Consider the following 22534-nt stretch of genomic DNA (forward strand, 5'->3'; position numbering starts at 1 on the left):
GGGGTTCCACACCCTGTATTCAACCTTTGTTCCATCCTCATTCTAAAATGCCCAAACAATCAAACAATAGAAATAAATCAGTCTACAACAGATTTTCATTTGATGAGTTTTAGAAACTACGGCACTGTGAATATTCAGAGCAGTACTTTATCCCAGAAATGGAAAGGAAAACAAATAAATCTATATGTCATTGGGCATTAGTGCATTAGAAACTCGAATTTGCATCATCCATTTAGATGTCCTAAAGGGGAATCCGAGTAACCGAGTAAGATCATCATTTACAGAGATGCAAGCCCAGAATGTTGTCACAAGATAACAGTCCAATACTTAGTTAGATTCAAGCTAATGAGTTGGCAGAAACCGAAAGTCTACTTTTTTTATATATAACATTATTGCCCGTGCTAACGCTACGGTTCTCCCATTACTTAAACCAAAAGAAAACTAAAAAAATAGATCTAAATATCATTTTCTAGTTAAGATTTTTATCTTCACATGGCCGGAAGAAGAAAAATCTAACACAAAATCGAAGAAAAAATCAGAACAAGCTCTTGATCTGCAGTTTCAGATTGAAAACCACAAAAGCTATGATAATATAGTTTTCCATCACTGATATCAGTGGAATAAAAGCGCTTGGGGTAATTGTTTCATCACCAATCAGCCAGCTCAAGAGTTGACAAATTGTACTCCAGAACCATCCAATAAGTATTTTAGTACCACATAGGTGCCGAAAATGAACAGATCTAACACTAAAAAAAAAAAACAGACCAGCAACACACTGCATGGATCTACGAAAAAAGCAGATCTGCACATTACAGTGCTCATATAAGTCATAAACATCAAAAGGACAAAAAAGAAAGCCCAAAGAAAACTCTGAAAAGCACACCTAATGGCAAACGAAAAAAAAGAAAAAAGAAAAAGAAAACCTGACAGGAAATGAATATTCAGACAGGGATAGCACTAGTACGAGCTAACAAAAAATATATATTCACGTCAGTCTGAAACATCAATATGAGGTAATATGAAGCAAAAAGAAGGAAAACCATGGCTAAAAACAGTCTAAAAATTTAGCTCACTGCTGCAGTACTGTTCTAGCCAGACCAGACACTATTCAAGAATTGTTCACCTATAGAAAAACCGCAGCACCAAAAAGGATTGACTGAGCTAAATTGAGACAAAATAAAATGAATTGTCCGGAAAGCAGAGTCTGCAGGGAAACTGAAAAACTACTGAACTGCAGACAGGAAACTAGCAGAACACTATAAGCTAAAGCTACTACTGCTGGACAGGCCAAAAGTGCTACCTGAAACTAAAACTAAAAGCACCAGAATAGCCACAAGATTTGAAAGACAGTCAATACTAAACCAGATGACCACTACACACGATTAACTGAGCAACTAGACTATCTAAGCACAGATACTAGCTTGCAAGAATTAAATACTAGATGAATATGTAGCAAGAAAGGGACGTTGCACAGAGATTTAATTCGCAAATTGCTACCTGGAAGTTGACTGCACTTTGCCAATCTGAAAAGCAAGAGTTCGGTTGTATTGCTCAATGGCTGCTACTACTGATATTGCTCAACTTGTAAAAATGACAGACCAAGATAAAACAGTCACGAGCGCAAGCTGCTAATAGAGCATGATCAGCCAGAAGAAAACACAGAAGATTAGCAGCACGATCAAATGAAGACTGAACTGGGAACAAAAAGCTGCTGGTGATTCTCTGAACTAAGCCGAACAATGAAATGAAACCCAGGTGGGCGATTCTCCCCACCTGGATTTCAGCCTTCAGTCAAAAAGAGAATGATATAGGAATAAACACTATACAACTGAGATTTCAAGCAAATCACAAGCACCATACAGGCAAAAAGATCACAAGCACCTTACAAGCACCAAGGAAAAAAAATCACAAGCACCATGTATTTGCTGCTGCAGTAACTGAACTTGTGGTAGATTGGATATGCTCCTACACCATCCGATCCTCCACTCAGTAGCTCGCATCCACAGGGCACTGCATATCCATAGCAGCAATAACTATTTCCTGATTTCCTCATCAAGCTCCCACAACGCTGACAATGACACACTTACAGTTGAGGAATCACATTTGCAGTAGCTAAATCACATTTACAGTTGCTGAATTAACAACTATCCTACTTCACTTTTTGGACCAAATACAGAAGTTGAAAAATCATGTCAAATACCATCATTACTTGCTAAAAATCAAACAAACATTGGAATGTCTGGTTCCTCTCTCTCCTTCCCTCCCTCCCTGGCTGCTTGCTTTGCTTCCCCCAAGCTGCAAGATCCCAAGGAAGCTGAGCCACCGACCACCTCGAGAAGAAGTGAACTAAAACTGGCAGCAGGAACACACGCAATAACTGAAAGTGCACACCACATCCACACACGCGCCTAGCGATGGAGTGACAACCATCGGCTTGCTTTCGGCGATGGCCATTGCCAACCCTACCCCATCTCCTTCGTCATGCGTACAAGACATCCCACACATCACCCTCCTCCACCTCGCCTAACATCATCCCCGCTTCGGTAACAAACACCGCTCCAATCAGCGCCCGGTCGCTCGTCGTCGGCCACGAAGAAGCGACAGCACACAACGCAAATCCAACACACAAAAGACAAAATCTTCGGCGAGACGACGCCCATCCAGGTGAGGCGAAAGCAAGCGACTTCATCCTCCCTGGATTCGAACCACAAATACATCAAACATACCATCAAATCCTAAAACAATTAATCAAACAACTACAGAACCAGATCTACTGAACCAATGACCCCCAACAACAGAGTTCAAATCAAGGGACAGCGCGCGCCGTACCAAGGTACCGGCCAACCTCTAGCAATGGCGCCCTGCGCCCTCGTCGTTGGAGACAGCCGCCGCCCGCGCTGCTCAGGAGAGCTCGTCTAGGCACGACCTATGTCGCCGCTCGGGGACCTCGTCCGATCACGACCCGCACCGCCACTTGGCGGACCTCGCACGGGCCCTCGCCGGCTGTGGCCATGGAGGACTGCCCCGCCATGGCCTTCGGTAGGTGGGCGTCGTGCCCGAAAATGTGCGCCGCTGCGCCTGGGTGAGAAGAGGATAGAGGAAGGGGAAAGGTTGCAACCGATCTCACCCACTGGAGAAGTGAGTCGATGTGTGGCCTTGAGGTCCGCATGGAGGTCCGTAGGTCAGAGAAATAAAACAGAAACGCCACATCGAACGACCCAGGAGACACGCGCGAGACGGATCCGACGGACAGAAAATCCATGTGTCAACCAACCAAAAAACACACATGTGTTGTATAGCATTCCTGAAAATAATTAGTGCGCATACTATATGCATCCGAAAAATGCAGCCATCAATGGAATACAACATCATATATATACCACGTGAACATAAAAAACATCTTAGAACATCATATGTATAATACGTGAACATAAAAAATATAATAGAACATCACATGTATACTACGTGAACACCACAAATACAACATAGAACATCATTCTATATTACGTGAACATCACATGTATACTGTGCGAACATCACAAAAAATATCATAAAACATCACATGTATACCATGTGAATATAAAAAAATTATAGAACATCACATATATAACACGTGAAAATCACAAAAAAATCATAGAACATCGCATTTATACTACATGAACATCACAGAACATGACATTATATACCACGTGAACATCGCAAAAAACATCATACAACATCACATTTATACTATATGAACATAGCATCTCATAGAATATAGAAAATAAAAAAACTTAAAAATAATAATTAAGTAAGGTAAAATAGAAAATAAAAATCTATAGAAAACATAAAGACAAAAAAGAAAAGTAAAAATAAAGAAATACAAAAAATAAAATAAAAATAAAAAATAAAAGAACAATGAAAAATGATATGAAATGAAAAAATAAACAAGAATAATAAAATAAATTGAAGAAAGGAAATTAAAATAATATGGAAATAAAAGAAAACAAAACAAAAAAGAAATGAAAAATATATAAATGAAAAATGAAAAGAATAATAAAAAATCACATAAAACAAAAAAAATATAAATAAAAATGAAGCACGAAAAGAAACAAGAAAAACACAAAAGAAAAGAAAAGAAAGAAAAAAGAAAACATACGTTTATAAAAAAAGAATACTTACGTACCTACCTGACGCAGTTAGAAATAAAAAATAAATTGAAGAAAAAAATAAAAAATAATAAGAAAAGAAAAGGAAATAAAAGAAAAGAAAAAAGAAATAAAATAAACATAAAAAAGAAAAGAATAATAAAAAATCTCATAAAACAAAAATTAAGCACAAAAAGAAAAAAGGAAAAAAAAGAATAGAAAAAAAAGAAAAAAAAAAAGAAAACATACGTACCTGGACGCTGCTCCGGTGTCTGAAATCCCGCGCCCAGCTGCGCTCGCTCGTGTGGGCCGCACTGCGTAGTGCGTACTGCTTCCCGCGCTGTTCGGCGCGTGGTTCCGGTCCGGCCGTTCGGACCGGATGATTTCCGGGAGCGATGTTATGTCCGGTTTCCATAGACTTCTGTGGGTTCGGGGTGGTGGTCATCTGATTTTGATAGTTGTTGTGCTTATTTCATCATGTAGAATATACTCATGTCACAAAACACGAAGGGGATGTAGCTCAGATGGTAGAGCGCTCGCTTAGCATGCGAGAGGTACGGGGATCGATACCCCGCATCTCCATTTTCTCAATTTTTTATTTGCTTCATTTGTCTCTTTTTTTTGGCGCACATTGCAGCATGCCAACATTCCCTCCTGTGTACACTTTGAGACTTCAAAAAACACACGTCATGTCACTGCAAATCACAGATTTCTAATCTTATGCTTTGCCACGCCGTCAGAAAAGAAATCAGCCTGTTCGCTTGCTCGTATCTGGCTTATAAGTCATGGCTTATCAGCTAACGAATAATATTTTTCTCTCACACCAAGTTAAAAAAGTCCCATCACGGGGTTCTGAGGAGGCCGTCAGTAGCAAACTTCACCAAATTGCAAAGCAGTATCCAAATGTTGATGCCATCGAATGGTCAAAGGATTGCCCGAAAAAATATGAAAGAGGCAAGCCCTTCCTACCAAACCGGGACATCCAGCGCCTACCACTTGGAATGAGAATGTTCCATGATTGGTACTTGCGTGTTCTCCCAACGAGCATAGATATCATACAAGCATGCTTTCCCACCGGCACATTTGGAAGCCCAGCCGGAAAAATTGTCTTTGACTTCAATGACATGCACACATGCTTTCACCTGGGAGAAATGGAGATGAATCTAATTCGCACGTGGTGCCTGTAAGTCCTTGTCCTCCCGATATGATATGAATGTAATCTTTGAATTTTGTTGTAACTAACCCACGCCGTGATTTGTAGAATGCAAGTGCACATTGTCAAACAAATACCAAGTGTGAAAGCCGGATATGTAGACTCTCAAGCTATAGCCCAAACAAATTTTAATTACCCTAAACGGTGGACACTGGATGCCAAAGAGCTAGCAGCTGTAAAGACTCTTCGGGAAAAAGACCACATCCGTAGTGCGAAGCTAAGGGAAGAGTCCCTTAAGGTTGTGGCATACATTGCTCTGGCTTTCAAAAATCTCCAACAACACTCTACTATATGGCTACCATACAACTTCGAGTAAGTTCAACTATAACTTAAAGCTATGTTCGATATATTTTATTCGATGTAAAAGAGCTTATCTAGTTCTATGATTAAATCCATGCAGCAACCACTGGATTTGTATAGCCGTCGATGTCGGGAAGAGCATGGCATGGGTCTTTGATTCAATAGATAAGGACCCGGCGACATACAAAGACTTCATATCGATTCTCAAGACGTATACATATCGACAATCCTCATTAGCTTATATGTCTGTATACATACTTGTAACGTTCACTTATGCATACTAACAAGTTGTATTTGCTAAAATAATTCGAACAGGGCATTTAGGTTCTATGTCTCTCATCATCACGGAAGGCATGATCCAGCGAGGAAGGAAAAGCTGGCTATAAAAACACTATATGCGGTAAGTGTAACTTACTTCTTCAGTACTCCGTTACATGGCTGTCAAAAGCATTACCTAATATTTTCATATGCAAAACACACAGTGCCCCAAGCAGAGGCCTGGAAGTGTACATTGTGGATACTATATATGTTCTATGATGAGTAACACCGGTGCCTACAGGAGACACCCCTTAAGGGTAAGTTTGAACCTCTTCACCCGTAGTATAAAAACTTCATAAATGATATGAAATACTAAACTGAAACTTGTTTTCTTGTAGTGGAGAGAAGAGAAAGGAATGAAAAGAGACCCATACAAGGATGACCAACTCTTAGAGCTCGTCGGCGACCTTTGCAACTTCATATTGGACCAGATTGTACACGTCAGAGGCGCCTACCATGATCGAGAGTCTGACTTAGGTACAAATCCTCAGTACCAACACCTTCGTGAGACTGAAAGGCTAGCTCTAGGACGTTGATAACAATATGTATGAAATTTGTATATTTAATGATGGATTGTATATATATATCATTACGAATTGGACTTGTAATTGTACTTTATATAATACTATTGTGCTTGTAGTCGCGTTCGGAACGTTGGTCGCGTGGCGTTCGGCAACGCGAACGCGGTTCGGAACGTTGGTCGCGGGGCGTTCGGCAACGCGGATGCTGGATGGAATACGCAGAAACAAACAGTTCTGGTCGAATTTGAATTGTAAATTTGAATTTTTTTTGGCGGGAAAACGTACTGTAGGGGCGGTTCTAGATTGAACCGCCCCTACAAACAGGTATTATAGAGGCGGCTGGCACTACAGCTGCCCCTACAAATAGATTTGTAGGGGCGGTTGGTTCTTGAGCCGCCCCTACAAATAGATTTGTAGGGGCGGTTCGTAATACCAGCCGCCCCTACAAATCGATTTGTAGGGGCGGCTCAATCACCAACCGCCCCTATAAATCGATTTGTAGGGGCGGCCTGGGAACCGCCCCTACAAATGCATGATTTGTAGAGACGGTTCGGTAGGGACGGCTGGCCAAACCGCCCCTACAAAGGGTTACCAACCGCCCCTAAAAATGCTTTTTGTAGTAGTGTCTTATAAGTCAAACCAGTCTAAACGAACATGGCGCTGACCAGTGACAATACTAACGTGTCAACGGTCTTGGATCAATGAATCTAGAAGCAAGCACAAACATTTTAGCTTAACGTATCAATTTATAACTGTAGTGTCTTGTATTTCTAGCCCTAAGCAGATAATTTCCGAATCCGACTTTTAAGGACATAAACTAGCTTTATGAATCCATCCGAATATGGATAATCCAGATCTAACAATACGTGGATGTGCGGAAGAATACGCCATTGGCAACATCTATTTTATGGATTTGGATTACTTGTAACTTTATATGGCATGTTCAGTATTTAAAATAGTTTTTTTTCCCGATATTCCTACACATATCTAGACTGAAATCATAAAGAGAACTAAAATTGCTTAATTAGATTTCTTCTATAACAAAATATGCATGTTACCTTTTGGGGCTAGTGTACAATTGTTAAGCATGCTTTGTCAATTATTAACAAGTATATTCTCTACATATGCAGATATTGGCCCCCTTTTTGGGAGTTTCTGCTAGATTTTGCTTCTCTAAAAAGCTCAAAAAACCAGTAGTTCCCCCAAGCAGACAAAAACCCCAAAGGTTGCACTTTGTACTAAAAGCAGAGAAACTCTCCCTGAGCAACTTCCCAAGCTTTTTCAGGAACCTTCTACGATTATTAAAATCACTCTTTATACCGGTTTCGTTTCATATCCCTTCCATTATTTCTAACATCAGAAAATCCCTACATGCGTATATGTTCCTCCGCTCCTAGTTCCAGAAAGGAAAGAGGATTAAGATAAAGGAGAGACATTATTAGCTTCATTATCTGCTCTAATATTGTCCATTTTCACACCTAGCCCCACAAATACAAAAATCTATCTAACTCGATCCCTAACTTCCAATTATAGATCATATCTTAACCTGTTCACATGTTTAGCATAAATAAAACTAACAAAAAGCAAAAGGAAAATTATCTGTTGTTACAAGTTCAAAGGAGTTGCTTGTAACTTGTAACTCATCACAGGGTGTCAAGTACCTAGTTTTGGGGTGGTGTATCGTTCCATTTTGATAGTTGTAGGACGTATATTCAGGGTTAAGAAACACATTTTCGTGAAAGTTGAACATTAACGAATAGACTTCGCGCTCACCTTCCATAGAAAGTAAAGAACATCTTGAGTTATTATTCATCAAATATCTCATATTTTGACAAAAAACACAAAGGGGATGTAGCTCAGATGGTAGAGCGCTCGCTTACGGGGATCGACCGCATCTCCAACTTAGAATATTTAATTCAGTTTTTTAACCAAATTTTTTTTATTTCAGTTGTTCCAACTGGGTGCTGTTTTTGCAACTGTGCAGCATGCTAGCAATAATGTTTGGAGATCTGTTTTTTTTTTTTTTTACAACAGAGATCTGGCGGTACGACTTACTAGTGTTTGGAGATCAATGAGCTGGAAAAGAAACCGTGTAACTGCAAGGTCACAGATTTCTAAACCTATGCTTTGCCATGTCGTCAGAAAAAAAAATAGAAAGCTAAACTGCTAGAGGCAATAACATGTCAACAGCCTCGGATCAATGAATGAATGTGGAAGCAAGCACAATTTTGGCTTAATGCATCAGTTTATAACGGTGCTGTCTAAAGCACTCTCAACAGAGGAATTATAAGATAGTTTATTATATACTTACTAAGTTAAGTAGACAGTATACATAGAAATAATACACCCAATGGTTGTTTTCTTCAAAATACTTTTTTTCCAATCACGTGTCTTCTCTCTTCTACCATTTACTTATCATATCTTGGTTCCCGCGTAAACATAGTTTATGGTATAATAAGAAATCATTTTATCTTCTCTCTTCCTTAATTTCAATACCACATCACCATTTTACTTAATTGACACCTTAGTTAATGACTATAGAAATTAAACAATCCTGAACTCTACATTATTGGACAACCCTTATGGCCCCAAGCAAGAGTAAAAGTACTACCGATAATTTCCAAAACTGACTTTTAAGGACATAAACTACTTTTACGAATCCATTCGGATACGATAATATGTATCTAACAAATAGGTGTATGTGTGGAAGGATATGTGATTGGCAACATCTATTTTGTCTTGTAGCTTTTATATGGATTGGTCGGTATTTAAAATACATTATATGATATTTCTCTGCCCAACACAACACAAACACATCCTTGGACTAAAATCTTAAAGTGAACAAAAAATGCTTTTTTTGTGAAACAAAAAATGCTTAATTAGTTTTTTTTATAACAAAGTTTACTTGTTACTTTTGGCTAGTGTACATATGTTGAGCATGATTTGTCAATTATTGACATGCAGTATGTTCTCCACGTGTGTGTCTCTCTGTTTATATAGTATATAACTGATTATTAAAATCCCTATCTATCCTAGTTTGGTTTCAGCTTCCTGCCATTTCTAACATCCGATAATCCATATCAGTATTTTCTACGCATTTGTGCATTATATCCTTCACTTCTAATCCGATAAGGGAAATAAGAAAATTAGAATATGGGAGAGACGTTATCAGCTCCCGGTCCATTTTCACCCCTATAGCCTAGGGATACAAAACACGACCTAAGCTCGATCCCTGAATACTTCCTCCATCCTGAAATATAAGGGATCAAAGATTCAAAATTCGTACCAAAGTCCAAAATACAAGATATTCTGGTCCTCAACCTCCTCTCTTCTCTGTCTTTTTGGCACGAAATACTCATATTCCTTTTAAACTTGGTGTCATCTACAAAACCAATTGGTAACTAAGGAAAGTAACGATTTAACTACTCTTTATGTCCTAATTAGTGAGGGACAAGGTGATCTTTTACCAAGCTCCTTATTTTGTGTGAAAATCGTTTAGATGTCTTATATTTCAGGACGGAGTGAGTACCGAATATAGCTCATATCTAACTGTAATACACAAAAAGATAAAATAATACTAACATAAGCAAAAGGAAAATTATATCTCTTCAAGCTCAAAGGAGTTGCTTGTACATCAGTGTACCTCAGTCATACACACACCTGCCCACGAAAAAAAAATTGTATACTACGTACTGTACATGAAAAAGAAGTCGCTGTCAATTATTCCTCTCGTTTCTACTGTAGAATCACAATGATGAACTAGCTAGCTAAGAGATGATTGATGAATGATGCGAAGCTAATCTTGGGACGGCGGCGGCGTCGCCTCCAACGACGGCAGGCCTTGCGTCATCTCGTGCGCCACCATCCTCCTGCTCCGGTTGATGGTGATGAGGCAGAGGCAGACGTGCTCCTCCAGCTCCTCCAGCTGCGCCCTGAGGTCCTCCTCGCACTCCGCCTCCTCCCTCGCCACCTCCTGCATCAGTGGGCGCTCGCCGCGGCCCCGCACCGCGATGCGCGCCACGCCGCGGCCGTGCTCCAGCTCGTCGTGCGCGCGGCGCACCATGCGGCTCACCGTGTCCAGGTCCCGCCCCACGATGTAGGCGCCGCGCGCCGCCGCGTCCACCGCGGCGCCCGCGCGCGCGTAGTGCTGCGGACTCACCCGCTCGGCGGCCCACCGCCGCACGGAGGTGGCCGGGCCGGCTCCCACAGCGGCGGCCGCGGCCCCGACGCCCACCACCGCGTGCGCGGCGAACACCACCGCGGCCACGACGGCGGCCGCGCACGCCGCCACGAGCGCCACCGCGGCCGTGCCCCGCGCCACGCGCATCGCCCGGGCCAGCCGCCGCAGCCGGCGCTGCGCCGACGCCAGGCGCGCCGCGAGCGGGCCGCACCGCCCGTGCACCTCTTGGAACCCCGCGAGCCGGCCCGGCGACAGCGGGTTGTCGAGGCGGACGTGCGCCGCGACCGCGTCCCTCGCGGCGGCGGGGTCGCTGCCGCTGCCGCCGCCGTCGTTGTCCTCCTCCAGCCGGTGGAGCAGGTGGCGGAGCGTCAGCTGGTGGCGCCGCGCCGCGCCGATGGCGGCGAGGAGCGAGGAGCACGCCTCGCAGGCCTCCTGCGTCACGTCGAAGTACTCGATCAGCAGCCTCTCGACGCGGCGCCTCCGCCGCCGCCGCCCCCGCCCGAGCACCTCCGGGCTGGGCTCCAGCACGAAGTCGTCGAGGACGGTGTACGAGCACGACTGCTCCAAGGCGGCGGCGGACGACGCCGCGTCGGGCCCGTTGTCGTCCTTGACGCCGCCGGACTTGGACGAAGATGAGAGCTTGAAGGAGGCTGACGAGAAGGTGTGCATGAGGTGGCGATGCGCGTGCGACCACAGGTCGAGGAAAGACTTGGACTTGAAGGCGCTGTCGTACTCCTCGTCGACGCCGAGCGGGCTGCGCGGCGGCAGCCTCGAGCTCTCCGGAGTTCTGCTGGAAGGGGTGGAGCTGCTCCTCTCCATGGTGTCATCAGCTGCAACGATGGATCAGATCAGAGTCAGAGTTTGAGCTGGAGATGAGACATGACTACAAGAGAGCGAGGGCAACAAGCAACAGAACAAAGCAAAGCAAAGCAACGTGCGTGGTACGTATATATGGACGACAGGAGAAAGCGTCAAGAAATGGTTTTTCTTAGTAAAGATTGTCGTTGCTTTACATGCAAGTAGGAGTAACAAGCTTAGCTTAGCTTAGCTAGCTAGAAAGACAAGTGTGCAGCATTATATCGACAGCAACTTTAATTTGCAGACGACAATCACTCAAGGAAATAAACACGCTTCACATTTCAAAGAAGGAAAAGAAAAACATGCTTCAATCTCAACAGTTTATTAGTTTTGTAGCCTTTGCATATGAAAGACTATCCTATCTAGCTTGACCATGTGTGGAGTGTGGACTATACATGCATGCATCAAATTCTCACACTCAACTAGTCCAAATTAAACATGTACAAAAACAGAGTCCATTTTCGTAACTCAATTGAATACACTGCGTGTTTAATTATCTTGCAGTTGTGTGTGATGAAAACATTATTATCATAAGATCGAACTTATCAACAATAACACATGTGCATTAAGACAAAAACGTTCCTTCAAAGGATAAAGACTGCTAGCATTTTGCCGGGCACAGAACATGCATGGGGAGAAATTAAACCAGAACAGTTCATGGCCAATTTTGTGTGTGTAAAGTTCATGGCCAATTAATGGGAGCATTTCCAATAGTTTTATTAATTAATTTGGTAAATGAAATAGCAGCATTGCTAAGAGAACAATCAATATTTGCTAAAAAGAACTATAAATTGGCAAGCCATAGTAAGATGCATGAATGCAAGGCATGCATGTACGCTTTGATATAAACTTACGAGTTCCGATCCCAAAAATGGATCTGGATGATGAAGATGAATATGACGAAGGTGATGGTGATCGTCTCATTTTGACGCACTGGCTCAAACAGAACAAAATTGTGCTATCACTGTCTTGTATGGTCAGTTTGTTCTCTCAATCTAACATAACTCACAGCAAGTTTGATTGTCAAAGCAGCACCTATAAGACTCCCTCTGTAGCTTTGTATAGCGAACTTGAATTTTTTTTCAAATGAATTTGTGGCCTTCCCCTTATATAGGATGGGATCCAGGAATGTGGAGAGAGAGAGAACGAAGAGAAGCTCTTGCAAGGCAAGAAACAAAACCCACAAGCCACCAAGAGAGAGCTGGCTTCTTTCTGGTACAGACTCAAGGGAAAAAGGATAGAGCAACACGGCAGAAGAGACACGGAAGCACACAACATTCTAGCACATGTGACTAGCTATTAGGGCACAATGTGGACATATCATCATGTTGCTTGGGTAACATTATTGTTGTGTCCATATCTCTCGAGCATTTGACATGTAATCGCGAACGGTGATTTCACCCGCGCACAGATAGGCCACAATCTGGAACTTTGTTCCATTATCTAAAGAAAAACAGATAGGCCAAAATGAAACGAGTGACACGCGGATGGACAAGTAGGAAAAAAAAGACGTGCACGACACGCAGATGCAAGGATAAGATGAGTGAGTAATGTTTAAGGAATTTCCCCTTTCCTTACCTCTCATTCGAGAAACGAAACCAATGTATGTATACATATTCGTACAAACTAGGGATGTTTGTTGAGTAGACGCAATACGCGAGAGTCCGAAATGTTCTAACTTGTGGCCTCAAAAGGGGAAACAAAAATGTTGGCGATCCTCGTGTCTACCAATTTTTGTAACCATAACAAGTTGTTGATAGACATTGTGTACCCATACGCAACTGCCAACGATTGAACAACTCTCGGTGAAGAACCGTGGATAAGGAGAAAACATAACAAATGTTGTTGTTTTTGCCCTTAAGCGCATATGCATGCCCCAGCCATGTGCATCAATCAATATGTGAGACTTTATATAGATTGATTGACAACATAAGATTGGGCATTGCTAGATTCATTAATGGCAGAAGAAAGTACTTTGATAACTCATAGTGGTAACTCTTTCCGGTGTAGCTGACTGACGAGATCCTAACATAGGGGCATGTTAAGCATCGAGATCAAAGGTTTCCGACCAAGAAACCCCTCGGCCGCCCCTTCCAGTATTGCCGGGGGCTCGGGGGCTACACCCCTCGGGTGCGCAAGCGCGCACCCTCCGGTCAAGGAAATGGGTCGAGCCCGAGCACGCTCGCCATCTCTGCTCGAGGCTTGGGGGCTCACCCGAGCCTCAGGCTCCCGATCGACGGAAGCCTGGACCCGATCCTTGGCCCCCTCTTGGCCTTCGGCGCTAGAAAAGGCCCGGGCCAGAGACAGGTGCCCGAGCCTCCAAGGCTCGAGGGCTCCTCAGCGCTGCCCAGCAGGCGTGGCCCTGTCAACCGCTCCTACGATAGGGTCACGCATGAGGCGTGACACAAGAAGACAAACTCCTCCGCTGGCTTCAGGGGCTCAAGGGCTTCCGGGCCTGCGCCTCAGCCCCTTAAGACTGCTGCCTTCGCCACCAAGAAACCTCCAAAAAGATGCACCTAGTAGAGGCCGGTCCACAAGCCAACACAGCCTGACACTCAGCGTGTCAGAACAGAGCAGCCGGACGACACCAGGGCCTTCTTCGGCTCCACGACAATGCCAAGGTCCACACGATGCTGCTGCAAGACCCTCCTGGACTCCGGCGCATGTAGACTATAGGCTAAACCCCACAAACCGTCATGTACCCGACCTACCTCGCTATATAAGGGGAGGTCGGATCCTAGAGGGGGGAGGATGATTCCAGACGGGACGATCCGAGACAGATCATTCGAGTCCTCACCAGACAGCTCGAGCTCTGCACCGAGAGCAGAGCCACCACAAGAGGAGCACCGAGAGCTCCTCCCCTGCTTCCATCATCTTCCTCCTCTCCGACGAGGGGGAAGGCTCCCACTGACGGCGAGGTCTTTAGGATCATCACCGAGCGATCCCCTACAAAATCTCTCTCTTACACTATGTTGTAACCCTCCGATTTTGGGTGCTCTCGAGTATAAGGATCATCAGCTGCTGGACGTAGGGCCCCGATAACCTGAACTAGGCTAAACCGTGCGTCATCTCTGTGTCTTTTGTGTTCTTGAGTCCACCCGAGCCACCGGAGACACACACTCAGTGACACCCGACGAACAACAATGCTTGCCGCGGTTTCAACCCTGTGGCACTTACATATATACATACTCGTACACATGGAGAAAAAGAGAGCAAGATAGAGCGCGCGCTTGGCTAGTGTATAGTTTACTCCTTTCGTCTTAAAATAAATTAATTTTTAAAATCACCGGAAGTCAAACTATCTTAGGTTTGACAAAATTTATAGAAAGATGGTGTATGTACCAAACATCTATGACATGAAATAAGTACATTATGAATATATATATATATATATATATATATATATATATATATATATATATATATATATATATATATATATATATATATATATATATATATATATATATTTCATGATGTTACTAGTGATACTAATCTAGTGCCATACATATTGATGTTTTTTTATTATAAATTTGGTAAGACTTAAAATGCTTTGACTTAAGACAACTCGTAAAAGTTGATTTGATTTAAAATATAGTTTGACTTAAGATGACTAAAAGTTGATCTAATTTAATTAGGAGGGAGAGAGAGAGAGTAGATGAATAACAATGTGATCATATGATTTAGGACCCTGGCTGCTAGTTGAGTGGACCTAACAATAACGCATGCGAACAGACAGCAGACGTATGTGACGAGACGATGCAGCATCCGATCCGATCGGCCCGATCCCATTCACAGCACCGGCCAGCAGCAGCAGGTTTGGTTCCAGCCGGCATTGCCGGGCGGCCGTGTGCCGCGCTGATAGATACTCCCTCCGTCGAGGTAAAATGCAATTCTCGCTTCCCAGCACTTAAACAGTTTAAACTCTGACTAAATTTATATAAAAAATTTTGTTTGAAGACATAAATGTTAATATTATTTATTATAAACTCAGTCAAACTTAAATTATTTTAACTGACATGGATCTTATAATTGCATTCTTTTCTTAACGGAAGCATTATGAATGCTACGATACGTACGCACGCAGGCACGAAGCCGTATCATGTCGCCGTCACTATTAGCTAATGTAGTCGCGCACGGCCGCCGCGTTATTCGTTGGCCGCGTGCCTTCTGCCGCCTCTAGTCGATCTCTCTCCGCCGTCCACGCCAACGACCGGAGTATCGGGACCGACCGGAAGATCGGAGTATCCGGACCGGTAGATCGGTTTCATGGAAGGGAGGCATAATTAAAAGGAAGCGGCAGATCCATGGACCATGGAGCTGAGCAGATCATGCGCGCCGCGTCGGCGATCAACATCGATAGATCTGCCATTCTGCCCTGCCCTGTAAACGTGTGGCTCCGATCCGCGCCGTACGTCGTCGTAGTCTAGGCCAGGCCAGGTCAGCTCCATGCCTCTTCATGCATGCATCGTTACGTACGTTCGGGGTGGTGCCGTGGTGGTGACTGGTGAATGATTTTAGACCTAGCTAGGCCAGGCGGGGCCATAGCTAGCTAGCACTGCACGTTCACGCAACCGTGGCTTCCCTAAACTCGTTGTTCGTCGCTCCCTCTAGTTGTTATTATTACTGCTTGCGTGGCAATTAATATCGATATGATATAGTACTAACTCAATACTATAATAACTTGCTTCTTCTTCACTATACGTGCGAACATACTCTAGTTCCTTCTTCAATTTGGACTGGGGGCCGTTATTAGCCCGTGACCATGATTAGTTTTAATATAATGCCTTGATCGAGAGACTAATAACTACACTACCAAACAGCATCTTCAGCAGGACCTCTATTTGACCTCCTACTCTCCCGCCGCCCCTTGCGCCTCCACGAGCCCCGACGCCGGACCGTATCTCGTCGCCCCTTGCGCCTCCACAAGCTTCGACGCCGTTCGTCCTCTGGTGCGCCTCCAGCAGCCCCGGCGCCGTCCGTCCTCCTTACGAATTGAATGATGCAATTTTCTGTCCAAATTTATGTTATTTTCTTGTTATTGGTTTGCAATGGATTTCGAAGGCACATACACAGAATTGTTGTCGGAGGACACCCCCATTGATTCAGTTCCAATGTCTGTACCTGTTCAATCCAAGCCCCTCAAAAGAACAGCAAACTTCACACAGGACGAAGATGTCCAATTTTGCATATCTTGGGACAGTGTGAGCTCTGATCCAATCATTGGCAATGAGCAACCGAGCAAGGCATATTGGACAAGAATCACGAAACACTTCCATGCCAACAGGACCTTCGAGTCCGATAGCACTAAAAATTCACTTGAGCATTGATGGTGTACAATTCAGGAGGAGTGTCAAAAATTTCAAGGAATATTTGAGGCTGTGGAGCGTCGACACCCGAGTGGAGTTCCATACCAAGAGCATGTAAGTTTGTTGTATGTCGGTCAATTGTGCAATATTGTCATATGTGCAATCTTGTTAACCCATTATTTTATTTTGAATGTAGTTATTGGAAGCAAAACTCGCCTACTCAGGTGGAAAGAAGAAAGGATTTTCTTTGCTTCATTGCTGGCTCAAGGTGAGGAGCTCGCCTAAGTTCCAATCACTTAATCCAAAGGAGAAGAACAAGGCTACCAATGCCAAGAAGCAAAAGACTAGCAATGCCACACCATCCAATCCAATCAATATTGATGAAGTCGAGGCTGAAGAAGGTATGGGAAGCCCACAAACTCCTGGATCTTCTCAAATATCACAAGGACAAAGGCCCATTGGAAGGAAGCGTGCAAAGGAACAGCTCAAGAACAAGGGAGGAGATGGTGGTTCATACAAGAATGTAATTGAGGAATTGCTTGTTGAGAAGAAAGAGGAAAGGAAGATGAAGGATTTAAGGTGGCAAGAGGCTAAGACAATCCAGGAGCGTAGGATATCAGTTGATGAGAAACAGTTGATGTGGGAATAAGAGCAAAAGATTATGTTATGTGATATTAACACTTTAGATAGTGTAGAGCAGAAGAATTATGTGTTGGCAACGAGGGCTCAAATCACGGCACAGAAGATGGCGGAGTTCTCCCAAAGCCTTGGTGGTTCCAGTGGTGGTAGTCGTGCTGCAGAAGATGATGGTCTTGGTGGCGACGCATCTATTTGAGCTTTGTTTTATTGTGGTCCAATTGTTGACATTGAAAACTCTGTCGTCGTACTTTGTTTAAGTATGTTTGAACTTTGTAGTTTCCTACTTTGATTAATTATGTTCGAACTATGTGCTTTATTTGTGGTTCAAATATTTTTGGTTAAATTGTAGAGGAGAAATGGAGATAATAGAGGGCCAACATGCATTTTTTGAGAAAATAAAATAGGGGTCTGTTTTAGGTAGTAAAAATATGTAGTCTCAGAATAGGCGGCTACCTAAACAGAGAAGTATGGATCTGTTTTAGGTAATATTGCTGGAGATGCTCTTAGGCCCCGTTTAGCAGGGCTTCACTTCACTAGTGAAGCCATTTTTTTTGTTTCAGCTCCACGAACAGTTCCACCGGTGGAGCTAAAGCGGTTTTGGTAAACCGTTTGGCAAAATGGCTTCCCTGTGAGAGCATGTTTTTAGGGGCCTGGAGGAGGAGCCGGGAGAAGCCACTTTTTTTTGGCTTCATCCCACCCCAAATCACTGTGAGAGCATGTTTTTAGAGGCTTCACAAGTGAAGCTATTTTACTTTACCCCGTTTGGTAGAAAACGGCTCCAAACGGCTCCTGAAGCCGGTGAAGAAAACCTTGCCAAACGGGACCTTATTATATCTATCCATGCATGCCGGCCGGCTGCATGTTGCCCGTCAGTTTATTTGTGCCGCGCTTGCCCGCGTCCGCAATTAACTACCGACCATGTCTACATGCATATGATGCATATATATCGCGTATGCCCTCAAGGCAAGCAAAACCTACATATATACACCGTACCCATCAAAATTTCATATTTTGTGTGGCTATTATTATTCAACCCTAGCTCTAATAGTGTTTTTGTGTACTAGTTATATACACAGAATGTCAGCAAAAAGCGAACCTCGCTCAACTGGTAGCCCTTGAACCTTGGCAGCTGACAAATTACCTACTCCCTCCGTTCTAAATTATAAGTCATTTTAACTTTTTTGGAGAGTCAAAGCATCTCAAGTTTGACCAAATTTATAAAGAGAATTACAAAGATTTATGACATCAAATAGGTATACTATGAAAATATAATTAATGAAAAATCCAATGATACTTATTTGGTATCATAAATGCTATTGTTTTATTATATAAATCTGGTCAAACTTAAGATGCTTTGACTCTAAAAAGTTAAAATGACTTATAATTTTGGACGGATGGAGTAAAATATAAGTATTATGTAAGATTATGCCATTAACTTATCCCATTTTTCAAGTTTACTTCTAAATTTATGGCTTATTTATAGATATGGGAGAACGTTGGGTGATAATCTAATTCACTTGTTATACTCTTCAAGACTTCACTATTAACTAGTAGCCATTACTAATATAAAACGATTTTAGGACACATGTTTGGTAGCTATTGATACTTGATAATCATGTGTATATTTGGTTAGACTGAAAAACGAGGGTACAACTATTTTAGGAAAGAGAGAGTACTTTTCATATGCATGTTCTGCTTGTATGTTGGGCCGGCATCCGGCACTGATCTGGCTGGTCGAGTCGAATAACATGCATGCATGCATGCATGCGGTTCTGCATATATCTGCACACGTACTGCATGATACTTGTCTACACCGATCGAGGGCTGGATGATATAACACATGATCGGCTGACATGATCTATAGCTTGTTAGAATCTGGCTGCAAGGGAATCTCTTTGCAATCGTCACCGTACCACACCAAACACACGTTGGATGTAGTTGATGACATGGCCGTGACGACTTGAGGTGACACTGGGAGTATTAGTTGCTGACATATGGCAAGGGCCCTGATGACAAGTCAGTGGAGAGACAGCTGAAGGCAGAGATGCTGGGATCTAGATGACAGCTGATTACCATTTAATGATACTTATTTAATATGGTATAAACACTACGCTAGATTTGAACATCACCGTCGGTCTCATCACTGCCGGATTTATGAGAACCAGCAGTGATGTACCTTCACTACCGGTTATGAGCTCGAAAATGAGAAAATGATTGGGGCTGAGCTAAAACCGGCAGTGAAACACCACATCACTGTCGGTTTGTGGCTTGAACCGGTAGTGTTTTGGCAGCCACTCATCACTGCCGATTAAAGCCATAAACTGGCAGTGATTGGGCTCTATCACTGTCGGTTCTAGCCAAGAACCGACGGTGATAAGCCTACAGCACAAAAGGCTGCAGCCGTCCTCTTCTTCCTCCTCTGTTCCATCCTGAGAACAGAGGCGCGCGTTTGGGCCCTTCCCTCCATTGTTGCGGCTGCTTTTCACCATGAAGCTAGCGCTTGGATTTTAAAGAATGGCTTGATCTTTTTGCTTTAAAGTTAGTAACAAACATCTACTCCTTTGATTTAGTTGCTTAATTAGCTTCGTTTTGATGGCTATATTGCTTGATTCTCATTCTAGTTCTTTCTCCATTCTAGAGAGCACTTTTCCAATTGGACATTTGTGCAAGGCTAAACAATGTGGTGAATCTATCATCCAAACGGTTGGTGTCTATGAACACATTTAAATTCGTGGCTAATTATTCCATGGTGATCAAGATCATCATTGTTAGTATGTGATGCTATAATTAGTTCTTAGAAGTAGAGTAGAATAGTTGTTCTTCAATATTGTGCAATAATTGTTTTTTACTACGATTTTCAATTTACAGGGCTGGGGCTACCAATTTCAATTTTCTAATAATTAGTGTACAATAATGTTTTTCAAAAATGAAACTTTCGAGCTACAATTGTTGTTCATGAAGCTCGATTTCTTATTAATTCTTTGTAATTACTGTCTCAGTATTTTTTTTGTGCAGAGATGGATCGAGAGTGGATGCATTTGTCCTGAACGGATAAGCGGTACATGCATGGCGTCAGCTAGTTTATCACCGATGCCAAAGCCCATGCTGGGAATGGGAACCATTCTTCTACCCATGCAAAGATTGCAAGAATCAAAGGAACTTTCGTCAAATTGAGTCTATACGATCGCACTTGATTACCAGGAGATTCTTGCCAAACTATACGATATGGACCATGCATGGCGAGGTTGGTGTGAATGTTCTGCAGGAAAACGATGATGATGTGGACATGCCTGATATAGCCATCCACGATGGTGACGAGGAACCCGGTGTCAACACGGAACCTATGCCCATAGTTAATAATGTGTTTAGGAACACGCTAGCTGACGACACCGAGGATAACGATGGCATTTCTCAGCTGCTACGTAATGTAGAGACCGAATGTCTTAGTGAAAGACAGCTGAGAAAGCTAGAGAAAATGAGACAAGATGGCAAAACACCATTGTATATGGATTGTCCAATGAGCAAACTAGAAGCCGACATCATGCTGTTAGAGTTCAAATCGACAAACGGATTGAGCGATAAAGGCTTCGATCAGTTGTTAGGTATAATAAGGAAAATGCTTCCAGAAAAAATGAGTTGCCAGAAAAGACATACTTGACCAAGCAAATGATCTGCCCCTTCGGCCTCAAGGTTGATAAAATCCACGCGTGTTCCAATGATTGCATATTATACCATGGAGAAAAATACAAAGACTTGGACAAGTGCCCCAAATGTGGAGCTCCACGGTACAAGGAAGGGCCGTCAGATGAGGGTACCAAGACTAGAGGAGGTCCCATAAAGGTCGTTTGATATTTCCCTATAGCTCCCCGGGTGCATAGGCTGTTTGCATGTGCAAAGTCAGCCAAGCTGTTGCGCTGGCATGGCGAAGAGCGTAAGAAAGATACAATGATGAGGCACCCCGCCGATGGGCATGACTGGAGGACTGTCAATACTATGTTCTATAAGGACATCGGTGGAGAGGTAAGACACCTTTGGTTTGTCATATGATGCTTTTAACGGCTCTCTAGTAAACCAATTCATTTGTTGAGGTGCAAGTTTACAATACATACTAGAGCTAAACGAAGAATTACAAGCAGTGAATTAATTGGTTCTGTCCTGAACCTATCGGACGTGTCCGGTATTACTATCGGACGTGTCTGGTATGGCCAGGGACAGAAAGAAAGTGTTTGTGTTCTGCGTATTCCGGACGTATCCAGTATTGTAGGAACCAGAACACTAATTGGATAAGCAACTGAGTTTTTGACCCATATATTTTCATATATTCTCAATTTACTCAGAAGCTTGTGGTTTACCAAAACTAAGTGGATTGTGAGCATCTCTTATACTCAAATTTACGTATGGCAAATTATTTGGTTGTGGTTCAAAATAGAAAATTGTCTCCCAAATTCTTAATAGAATAAAGTGCTTGTTGAAAGTCATTCAAATAACATGAGGCACTTATTTAGGGGGTGCTAAGTTTCTATTTTTCACCATTGTGGACTAACAAATTTATGTAGCATTCTTTGTAGTTCTTTGGATGAAAATGTATCTAGCATGATTATTTGGCAATTGAGGTCAACATAAAGATCATTATGCTATTTATCTTCTTAGTGGTATTCTTGTGGGCTCAAGGCAAAGGTATGTGTTTACATACATACATTGTAAGTGCATCTAAGGCCCTTTATATGTTAGAATGTGCATTTGTGTGACATAGGAGAGATATTTTTCAAAACCCATAACTAGCATGTGTAGGTGGTGTGAATTTGAAAAACTATTTGAATCTTGGTCGTTGTGACCTAGCCTTGTCATGTGATGATTATAGCTCTCCTTGATTGTTTGATTGGCTAATCACACATGACATGGCTTTCTTAAGTCCACAATCTACTATGTCTCTCTCTATCTCTCTCAAGTAAGCGAAATCTTGTATATGCCAAATATTTGGAAAAGAGAAAATCAATTTATGGCATTGGATAAGGAAAGTGATGATACTCGGTTTGGATCAAGATTATATACCTTTTTGGACTGAGAAA

General features: G+C 42.8%; 1 protein-coding gene, 1 long non-coding RNA gene, 2 other non-coding genes and 1 pseudogene across 4 annotated transcripts; 2 read left to right on the forward strand and 3 right to left on the reverse strand.

The window, feature by feature from the left end:
• Positions 1-201: 201 nt before the first annotated feature.
• LOC136525034 (small nucleolar RNA snoR60) lies at positions 202-284 on the reverse strand (annotated as a pseudogene).
• Positions 285-554: 270 nt separating this feature from the next.
• On the reverse strand, positions 555-660 carry LOC136525017 (small nucleolar RNA Z194). The gene has a single exon (XR_010776352.1). It is a non-coding gene; the product is annotated as a small nucleolar RNA Z194 (small nucleolar RNA).
• A 3976-nt stretch (positions 661-4636) lies between these two features.
• On the forward strand, positions 4637-4709 carry TRNAA-AGC (transfer RNA alanine (anticodon AGC)). Its single transcript has one exon. It is a non-coding gene; the product is annotated as a tRNA-Ala (tRNA).
• An 880-nt stretch (positions 4710-5589) lies between these two features.
• Positions 5590-6021, forward strand: LOC136520906 (uncharacterized). The gene is made up of 3 exons (XR_010775436.1): positions 5590-5652; positions 5741-5851; positions 5956-6021. It is a non-coding gene; the product is annotated as an uncharacterized lncRNA (long non-coding RNA).
• A 4181-nt stretch (positions 6022-10202) lies between these two features.
• Positions 10203-12553, reverse strand: LOC136519596 (putative UPF0496 protein 2). The gene is made up of 2 exons (XM_066512976.1): positions 12372-12553; positions 10203-11489 (listed from the first exon to the last, which is right to left on the reverse strand). Exons 1-2 carry the CDS (start codon positions 12439-12441, stop codon positions 10276-10278), a joined length of 1284 nt encoding a protein of 427 aa, XP_066369073.1. The 5' UTR covers positions 12442-12553; the 3' UTR covers positions 10203-10275.
• Positions 12554-22534: the final 9981 nt, after the last annotated feature.

Source organism: Miscanthus floridulus, chromosome 18 (assembly GCF_019320115.1).
Source record: "Miscanthus floridulus cultivar M001 chromosome 18, ASM1932011v1, whole genome shotgun sequence".
Taxonomy (NCBI): domain Eukaryota; kingdom Viridiplantae; phylum Streptophyta; class Magnoliopsida; order Poales; family Poaceae; genus Miscanthus; species Miscanthus floridulus.

Bases quoted from the DNA above. Each gene is read 5' to 3' on its own strand.
- LOC136519596 (XM_066512976.1), bottom strand. From the start codon at position 12,441: ATGAGACGATCACCATCACCTTCGTCATATTCATCTTCATCATCCAGA. The intron at 11,490-12,371 runs GTAAGTTTATAT...CCATCGTTGCAG, and splicing joins CATTTTTGGGATCGGAACTC to CTGATGACACCATGGAGAGG.